The 9,774-nt window shown below is 38.1% G+C and overlaps 3 protein-coding genes across 5 annotated transcripts in view; 2 read left to right on the top strand and 1 right to left on the bottom strand.

The window, feature by feature from the left end:
- Positions 1–2,719, top strand: part of LOC146481893 (uncharacterized) — a 3,466-nt gene extending 747 nt beyond the window's left edge. Inside the window, exons 2-3 of the mRNA XM_085107978.1 lie at positions 1,285–1,500; positions 2,574–2,719. Of these exons, the coding sequence (XP_084964104.1) occupies positions 1,285–1,500; positions 2,574–2,600 (243 nt within the window). The 3' untranslated portion in view covers positions 2,601–2,719. The remainder of the gene's footprint in view (positions 1–1,284; positions 1,501–2,573) is intronic.
- A 3,462-nt stretch (positions 2,720–6,181) lies between these two features.
- On the bottom strand, positions 6,182–7,930 carry LOC146481892 (death-associated protein 1 homolog). The gene is made up of 3 exons (XM_085108036.1): positions 7,771–7,930; positions 7,543–7,651; positions 6,182–7,108 (listed from the first exon to the last, which is right to left on the bottom strand). Exons 1-3 carry the CDS (start codon positions 7,826–7,828, stop codon positions 6,934–6,936), a joined length of 342 nt encoding a protein of 113 aa, XP_084964162.1. The 5' UTR covers positions 7,829–7,930; the 3' UTR covers positions 6,182–6,933.
- A 139-nt stretch (positions 7,931–8,069) lies between these two features.
- LOC146481889 (uncharacterized) overlaps positions 8,070–9,774 on the top strand; it is a 47,731-nt gene continuing 46,026 nt past the window's right edge. For all 3 annotated transcript variants that reach the window (XR_014864359.1, XR_014864360.1, XM_085108001.1), the window contains exon 1: positions 8,070–9,227. Coding sequence is in view for 1 of the 3 variants with exons in the window: in XM_085108001.1 (XP_084964127.1) it covers positions 8,443–9,227 (785 nt within the window). In the remaining 2 variants the exon portion in view is untranslated. The remainder of the gene's footprint in view (positions 9,228–9,774) is intronic.

Genomic DNA, 9,774 nt, shown 5'->3' with positions numbered 1-9,774 from the left:
ACACGGTTAAAATCAGGGGTGCCATGCCATAAAAGTTGGCGGCACCATACCAAAATTTTGGGGTGCCGTGCCGATCTTTTTGCTCGTGTAAATGGGGCACAAAAGTCGCTGAAACCAATTTTGTGGTCGCGCAAACGCCCAAGCTCGTCTACGTTGGCTAACGAAGTAAAAAGTGCAATCTCTGGAAAAACCGTATTTGTTGTCGGCGGCGACGTTCTCTTCTTAAAATAATTTGCTGAACTACTTAACCTATTTGAAGTGGAAAACATTTCACGGTTCGTGTCATCCATGTTTGCATGTATCAATGTTTCCCGCCAAATCGGGTAAAGCTTTACTGTTCCCCTTGGGCAATTTATCAGCGTGTAACCGCAAGCATGAAATTGATCAAATCGCAGAGTAAACCCAACCCAAGCTATTTACCCGAGGGGAGCTTTGGGGAAGAGCTCAGTAGTGTAACCGCACCTATTATATTGTTGGTTGTTTGTTCTGTTTATCAACACTTAACATTAATTTTAATTAACTGAGGGCTTGTTTACACAAAAGTTTTTTTCCCCAGGATGACAATGAGCTCAATATGCTGTCATTTTTGTTGCTGTTGTTGACACAGTCTTTTTCCTGGGATGAGTTCATATCTTGTTATCACTTCCTATGGAAATTTGTTTTATGATAATGAGAGATTTAGAATCATGTTTACAGCAAATGGAAAACATGAGATTCACGTTTATGTTTTCTTGAGAAAAGTCCAGAGCAATTACTCTGGCCTTTCATATGCAGTTCGCATAAATTTCCTAAGGATTTTAAGAAATAACCTTATGGCAGGCCAAGACTCGATCAAATCACCTGATTTTGGTGCAGTTGAGAAGTCACACATGTATGTGTTAAGACTGGACTACATGTACCATGTACATGTAGTCCACACTGTTTGTAGCTTGTTAAAAATTAAAAAAAAAGAAGGATTGCAGCTCATAATATGGGAAATTTTTGGGTGGTTTATATCTTTGCATGAAAAGTTGATCTTAGTGAGGGTTCTTGAAATCCAAAAAGAAAATTGGGAGTAACCATACAATTAAGATAATTAAGCAAGAACATGTAATTTCCATTTACAATGTTGCTGCTTGGTTAAACATTTAAATCAGGAGAATAAAGGAAATAATCACCAAAGATAAAATGCCTTGATGTTTTGACAAAATCTCCCAACTAGTAGCATAGGAGGACAGTGAGGAGAAGATACATGTTGATTTTGAGGCTGAGAGGGTTAAGTCAGTTGTTACTGTATCTTCTTAGCTACAGAAAGCTGGGAGCAGCCAAGGTCAGAGGAATTCCAGCTCTGGCTTGAGAAGTATGCACAGTACACTTACAGGCCATTCATCCCACAGCGGTAATTTTGCTGTTCGAGGTGCTCAAAGTTCTGGATCTAGAAGCAAAGAAGTTGTCATTACAGATCCCTATTTGGATGCCATCACAAAAGAAACCAGAGCAAGAAACACAAAAAGATTCAATGTAAGTAAATTTACTCACATTAAACACAAGGAAGAGTGTTTCATCCGATTTCCAAACACCAAGAGGAGTTAAAAAATGAAGGGCAGGCAAGTTTTTTTTTAACCAACTCCAAGGTGTTTGGAAATTGGATGAAACACTTTTGCAAGCGTTTGATATAGGCTCTCAAAGTATTGGTAATTCTTGGAGAAATTCAAAGCAGACGTTCACCAAAGTTTAGAATAAGTACGATTCTACTTCCAAACCTCGTTCATCGTGTGCTTTCTATTTACCAGAACTGGCCGGCCACACTGCCACATCTGTAAATGGAATGCTTCATTTTAAAGGGATGGTACTGCAAAGTCTTGATAAACAATCACTCAAAAAGTGGTACATGGGCACTACATGTATTTTGAGGAAATTCAAAGGACTATCAATAATACTTATCCTTCAAATTGGTATGTTCTGTTTAAGAACTGAACGGTCTGGCTGGCCAGTTCTGACAAAAATTAATGGAAACCACCCCTTAGGAATCCTTTAAACTTGAGGTAAAGGAGTATTCTGGATTAATCATTCAGTTAACACAAGAAAGAATATTCTCAAAATTTTGTTTCAAGGGTGAGATTTCTCTGCCTTTAAAACTATCTTTTAGTCTCTAATTATGGTAATTTTTTGTTTGATTTCATGATTACATGTAAAATATTTCTTGTGTGTTTTGTATGTTTTCAATGTAATTGTGAAGAATCGATATCCTGAAGAAAGAAATGTTGTATTATTATGTAGTTGAACATTTCTTTCAAAGAAACAAAATAATTCTCCAAATTTGCAAATACTTTGTTGCCCCCAAAAATCACACCCTTTGAAAATCGGGAAATTATGTGGCAGGTTTTATAGGTTAATTGTCTTCAACAGGTCACACGTGTTGTGGTACATGTATAAACAAGCTTGAAAGTGTGTTCTCACCCTAAATCAACCTAAAACATTATCCGATGTGGTGTCTTGGGCTAAGGGGCACCATCCATCTTGTTTATATGTCAGCAATGCAGCAGATTATGGAATTTAATTAGCCTGTGTTCTAATTTGTTTTACAATTTCAGTCCACAGATTATTTTATGCAGTGGTAGGTCCAGGACCGTCAGACACAAGGACTTCATGGAAACTCAGTTGCCAGGCAGCAATGATTGTTTTTATCAATGTACAAAGCTAAATAACTCATAGCCATTTTGTAGGACAGTTTTGTATATGTATGAAAAATTCTGCTTCAAAGCAGGCCAAATGTTATTTTAGTGAATCATTTTGTCATTACAGCCAAGGAATGGCAAAACAACAACAACAACATGTTGTTTATTGGTAGATTGATGGTGTGTTCGGATACTCACAGGGTTGTCACAGTATAATGAATTGTCTTGGAAGCCTCCACCTCACTTGTGATGCTAAGAAAAGTGATTGCTCAGTTAGGAGAGGTGATGATGAGAGTTCTGAAATGTAAGGGTGATTTAACTAGAAAAATGAGAAATTCAGTATGGTTGACCAGTGGTTGCTTAACAGTGTCTTGTTTTACAAAGTTATTTTTACACAATTTATGACTATGCAGGAAAAAGTTCATTGCAACAGCTATTGAAATCCAAAAACAAAGTTGAGGGAAACCATGCATTTTTCAGAGATAATTAACAATAAATTGTAAAAATCATTTAAATGCAAAGCAATGTGTATCCTTTTTTTTTCCAAATTTTTTAAGCATAATTATCTCTGAAAGATGGCTGGTTACCCCTAGTTTTCCTTTTTGTATTTTAACAACCCTAGCCAAGGTCTAAAGTCATAAACCACGCCAAAATATCTTTGTTTTACTGTGCAATGTAGCCAGTCCCTTTGAGAAACGCAAGTTTCTTAGGCCATTCCATGATGATTGCACAGTACACCTGCGTAGAAGCAAAAGGTGGCACCATACTTAAGAGTGGTGATTGCTTGGTAAATAGTTAGTTTTGACTACATACAAGAAATAGACTGCATATATATAAAGCTTTGTTCAGCTGAAAATTTGAATTCTGCACAATATATCTTATTGAAGGTGTTCATTTCCAGGTCTCTTTTGCAAGGTGGTTGTAAGGCAGGTTCACAGCACTGATTATAACTAGGTCCTGGTGCTTTTACACTATAAATTACGAAATATAACATTGTGTTCAGTTTCCTTGAAACATTTTATTTTTGATAGCTTGACAATGATTGAAATGTAATTTGTGAATTCCAAGATGGGCATGCAGTTTGGGGAAAGTTATTTTTATCTTTGTTTTCTACAGAATTTTTATTTTGCTATAAATTGTAACAAATTGACCTGCATAAAATAGTTGCCAATCTTGTACATGCATTAAATTTGTTAACAATTTATTTTGAGTGATACAAAATAATTTTTGTGAGTTTACAATAATATATTTCATTGTAATAAAGAGGTTCAGATTAATGTAACAATTTTGTCTTTGTCAGATTAGCTATATAAGGCACCCAGAGCTTTAAAATACTCCTATTTCCACTTGCTTAAGTTACCCTAGATTTTCTCACAAATTATCCATTTTCGTGGGAGTCCAGTCAGGCAGAAAATGCCTGAAAATGTCTCAAGACTTCTTTGCTCATTGGTCACTCTTTCAGTGCATAAGAAGATGACTTGAAGCAAGTCTAAAGTTACCCTTTAAACTCCATCAGTAACCAGCATTTTATTTATCTTGACAAGATTACCACTTGATGGAACGTAAAGTTCATTAGCACAAAGGAAACTCTAAAGGATAGAATGTCTTGTCTTGTATGTACTTTCCTAACTACTAGAAATACTGTAATGGAAGACAGAGAATCTGCTTCTGACATTGGAGCTGTCCAGTATGAAGTACCTAGGAGTATTACTACTCACGCCCAACATGTAAATAGGATTATAGGAGTATCGCAACTCCCGCTAGTCCTTCACAGGATACCCAGCATGAAGTCTGCTGCTTGGCTACCACAGGATAACCAGCATGAAGTGACCAGGAGTATTTACTCCCTCCTGGATGGGATACTTGTCTGCCATGGGTTACCCATCAGCTTCCAATCTTATTTCCAGGGGGGTCACCTCTTCCCGTCCCCTGGAGCAAGAGAGGATGGAAAGTGAGGAGACCGTGGAAATGAGATTGCTTCCCTCTAGCATTTTGACTTTGTTATCTTTCCCAAAGTGTTCATCACTTCGGTAGAGAAAGAGAGAGCCAATGTGAGCAGTTTCAGTCTTCCAGTCATCCAGGGCCCTCTGTTGTGCCTGCACAAAACACCATTAGTTGTACAAAAGTGTGGGGGATGGAAAACTGTGGTTGAGAATGGAACAGTTTCTTGGCTTAGGGAACACTTGGAGGAGACTGGGACTTGAGCCCTTACCATAACTTCAGGGGCCATCCCATTTTGAAATTTTTTTGCCCGGCTATAGTTCATTACTAGCAAATATCTTGGGTGTTTTGAGATTTATTGCCAAACTTTGCAGGTTTACACTTTAAAAATGAGACTTGGGGTGAAATTGCTAACATAAATATCAATTACTATTGACTTGACGTTGATCATTTATCATTTTGCAAATGCCCAACTTATCAGAAAGTATGGCTTGGAACACTGTGTGGGGGATTTTATATCCTTCTCTTTTCAAACTGGTATCATGGATCCTGTCTTCTGCAGCTAATTAACTTAATATAAAGTGTGAGAAACAAGGTTGATGTCTTTGTGTGCATTCATGCCACCTTGAAACCAAATAGCAGAACACCCAGAAATAACATTACCTTGATTAGGATGAGTGACTATTGGTTATGAGTGATGAAGGGTAACTTTGATCAGCACAGGCCAAATGTTAGCTCTTTTAGGGTAGGGTGTTTAGTATGTGCATATATGCATACAAACCTCAAGAGCTGCAACATTGACATGAACTCTTGGGAAGCAACTGCCTGTGACAGAGCCCTTTGGACATACCAGTGCACACAAGGCACAAAAGACTACAAGTGAACAGAACAGCTGAGATCCTGGCAAAGAAAGAGAGGAGGAAACAGTGCTCCGCTTCTGTAGATACATCCTCATGCAGCATCTGTGGCTGCTCGTGTGCATCATGAATTGGTCTTCATTTCCACATGAGGACCCACCTCAGCAAATGACTTGTCTGCCTTTTCACCTGTCGTATCGACAGGAGAATCCATACATACATACATACTTGATTTTAAATGAAGATTTGGTCTTATCAACTGACTTGACAAATTATAGGACATTTTCACTATGACGTCATTTTACTACAACTACCAGAATCCTTCTGGTTTTTGTTTTCTCATGCTAATTAGAGCTATTGTTCTTTGCTGTCCACTGGGATTACAAAATTTTAATTTGTAAAGGAAAACGAAATGAATTCTGGTAGTTGTAGTAAAATGACGCCATCATGAAAATGGCCTATTAGCCAGGATAATTTGGCCACAGTAAAGATGTTAGCGAGCTGACGTTTCAAGCATAAACTAATCCTCAAAGTGTGGGCTCTCGAATCTCTTTATGGTGGCCAAATTAATACCATTGATAAAACCAAATATTTGTTTCCACTCCCCCATAATGCAGGACCACGGCACCACAGCACCCTACTTGATTTTAAACATAGCCAGCATCAATCGTCTTGGTAAACCAAAAAGCCCATTAATATATTAAATGAAAACGTTGCAAATGAATATATATTTTTTTGCTTTATTGTTTGGGTTCTCAACATCTTCACAACTCAACATCCACTCTGAGAGAAGTTACAGTGAAAAAAAAAAAATAAAACAAAATAAACAAAGTTTACAATCAGTGCATAACAATGTTTTACCTCTGAAGTGAAATACTCTGAACAATCAGCATAATTTAGTATGATTAGAACTAAAGAGTTTTAGTTTCTAAATATATCATTAAATTTTGAAAGTCACCTTTAAGTTTCTACGGGACATACCAACACAACATGCACAAGTAAAAGGGGGTACTGTACTCCCCCCTGCTGCCCCAGGCTTTTGACATCAGCAAAATTATAAACTAGGACAACTGAGGAAAGAGGACAACAAGTTGCTTTTGTTGTTGACCGGTGTATGCAGTAATAAGACAAATTTTGTCACAATGTGGCTTTCAATGCCATCCCATCATTGTTTTCGTTATTTTTGTGTAAATATTTTGCTATCCCCTAAACTCATCTAACCTGGTACAAGTAAACTTGTTCCTTCTATTAATTTGAGGGCATCAGTAGTTGTAATGCCAGACAATGTCTGTTTTCACCAATTAAAGTTACTGTATTCTTGAAATTGAATAGGAACATAAATTAATGCAAGATGCAAAACAGTTGTAACAACTCAAACAACAATAAGTATGAAGAATGTTCCGACAATTTTCAGAACATCATTCCATAGAGAACCACCTCATATTGTGTCCTTTGCGAGACATTTAATTTAAAAATCTCTATTGTTTTCTTGGCTGTTGAATGACCATTCCTGGTGCCTTTCCTCCAGCACCTGCTGGTCGTTTATCATGCTGCGGTAATGGCTTCTCATGAGCAACTCTTACAGCCTCTGCTTTGAAGTCAGCATTCCCCTTTGTCACAACTCCTGAAACAACAACCTTCTGATCTGAGGCCCTGAGGAGATAGACAACAAGATAAGGCCTGACTTAGTCTGACATGTAGATGCAGCCCAAGCCTGGCAGGGTGGAATACTTTTTCCATTCCTGTGTGCTTACCCCAGTCTCCCACACCCTTTCTACCATGTTCCCGCTACCTAATTAGGTATCACGCAACCTAATAACAAAGACTGTCACGCAACTTTGGAACGTGATTTTCACGCGCGTGGCCAAAAAGTCTCGAGTCGTGGGATGATATTGCACGACCCTTGAAAGTCGTCACGAAAAACAATTTGAAAAATTATTCGACACATTTTACATGATAGGTGGTAATTAGACGCCTCTGTAGCTTCGTTTCATTTTGTTCAAAATGTACAACTTCGTAAGCGTGTACACGTTGTAAGGTAATTGAGGGAGCGCGAGACAGGCTTGATCCGGTTCTCTCCCACTTACTTTTCTTTAGGCTCTGCAAATTCCTCTTCTTCCGCTTTCTCTTCTGGAGTGGGCGCTGGATGTTGAGATTGATGATGTTTTGATGTTATTCTCATCCCTCCTGCTTTTACTACGAAACAAAAACAAAACAAAACAACATTCTCCCTCGTGTGAATTCTCGTATTCACAGAAAAGACGAACTTCGGGGCACAACGCTCAGAAAACTTTGGTTTTCGAGGATTTACAAACCTGCTGGAGGATGACCAGCCTTTAATTCTTTATCTTTATCCTTCTGAGGTGAAGACATTGTAACTGCGATAAATTAAACTCCAATAATAATATAAATGTCCCGTGAATTTCCGTAAAATAATTCAGGGAAAAGTTACCAGCTGAGCTCAGTCACGAGGGAGTAAGCACAAACTTATGATTGGTCAATTCAACTCACGTGACACAGTAGACGAAAAATCATGAACATTGTAATCGAGCAAAACAGTCGAAAATAGTGAGGTTTTTTAATTTCCGCGTCTAAAGTAATTAATGTAAAACTCATAAGGAGAAAACGTATCCCACGAATTTTACAGAAGCGGTGATCCTTAGAAGTTGTGCACCCTCCCCTCCCAGAGGAAAACTTGTTCACTCGGCAAAGGAAAGAACGAACTTGCCTTTTCGCTATGAAGATACTACTGTTTTCCTAAAATTAAACTTATAACACCACACTCTTCTAGTTATAAACGGTAAGCTGAAATTATGCTCATCAAATTTAACACCCGTGGTTGGACCTTCCTTTCCCACTACACCTCCCACGGGAAAATTGCCGTTAGTTTCCAGGCTTTTGTCAGAAACGAGTAACGCCTGCTGGGATTTGGTTCCCCAGTCATTGGATTCATTGATTCTACATGCATTTTTAAAGTGTTTTTATTTATGTTAAACGCTTCCACGTGTAAAATGTGGCTAAACAGGGTATGCAGTTTATTTATTTTCGCTTTAAATCTTATGTTTTTGGTGGATATTGCTTCGGGCACAAAGTCGAAAGGTTCGTCTTCTGCTGGAAACCTTTTGGAGAAGGAGAAAGAGGTATGGTCACACGTTTCTTGCAAGAGCGCGAAAAAGGATCATATCATGAAATTACGGGCCAAGAACTCAACAGACCAGCTTATGGCCTGCTTAATTAAGGCTTTGCAGGCCTCAAATGATGCTTTTCTCTGGAGTGTTTTAGGGGAATCCTTTCAATTGCAAGGCAAGATGAAAGCTGCAAATGTTTGCTTTAAAGAAGCTACGAAACATGGAGGGAAATTATTAAAGTTTATACAGAAATGGCATTTTATTGGACCGTTTGTTATTGGCAAGGCTGAGGTCGATGGAGATCCCCTGGAGGAGTGGGGTGGGATGAAAAATGTCTCAAAGTACAGATGGGATAAAAAATTTGTGCTCTATTCAGAGCTGGTATCTCTTGGAGAAATAAAATGGAAGGAAGTTAGCCAACATTCTGCTGGTGAACCATTAACTCTTGCACCACCTGTCAACTGGAATGATCTGGTAATGTCGTTACAGTCAATGGGCATCACTGAATGGCAAGGATGGGTAATGGGGGATTTTTTTTTGAATGTCGAAGATGCAACAGTGGCTGTTCAGTGTCTCGGCATCCACACTGCTTATGTAGATGACATGATTGTAACAGGAGATGTGTACAGGAGAGATCAGTTCTGGTAAGATATCATAATACATTTCATAATAATATATCAATAATTATTATTGGGCCAAAAAAAAAATGCTATGAACCTCATTTTGAAAGTGAGGTTAAATGCAAAGCTTTTCATATATTAAATTAGTTTTGTTTGCATATGAATGAAAACTAATTTTTATAAATTATAAAAACTTTGCACTTAGCCTCACTTTCAAAGTGAGGTTCAAAGCAACTCAGTAATGGCCTATTCAGGGCTTGAAAGAGAGAATTGCTATAAATGTAGAGCTTGGTCAACTTGGTCAACTTATTAATTATTTTCCATGAGTATATGATATACCTGCCAACTTTTTCTGAGTCAACTGCATGAGATTTTTGTCTCATCATGACCAGGATTTCTGAAAACGTCCCAGCCACTTCCGTAGATTTCTGACGAGTTTTCGAAAGACTTCCGAACATTGCCGAAAATGTCCGAAGATGTTCCAACGACCATTGAACACTTATGATTCGAACAAATTTTAGTGCCTTGTGATACAGTTAGGACACAAAGTCAACATTAGTGCCTTTTTTGG

This window comes from Pavona decussata, unplaced genomic scaffold, assembly GCF_977016875.1.
Source record: "Pavona decussata unplaced genomic scaffold, jaPavDecu1.1 SCAFFOLD_48, whole genome shotgun sequence".
Lineage (NCBI taxonomy): Eukaryota > Metazoa > Cnidaria > Anthozoa > Scleractinia > Agariciidae > Pavona > Pavona decussata.
This window is presented reverse-complemented; position numbering and strand designations above follow the sequence as displayed.

Excerpts from the sequence above, each read along its gene's own strand:
- LOC146481892 (XM_085108036.1), bottom strand. The coding sequence starts at position 7,828 with ATGTCTTCACCTCAGAAGGATAAAGATAAAGAATTAAAGGCTGGTCAT. Across the intron at positions 7,652-7,770 it reads GGCTGGTCATCCTCCAGCAG|TAAAAGCAGGAGGGATGAGA; the intron begins GTTTGTAAATCC and ends TTTGTTTCGTAG. Across the intron at positions 7,109-7,542 it reads TTTGCAGAGCCTAAAGAAAA|GGCCTCAGATCAGAAGGTTG; the intron begins GTAAGTGGGAGA and ends CTATCTCCTCAG.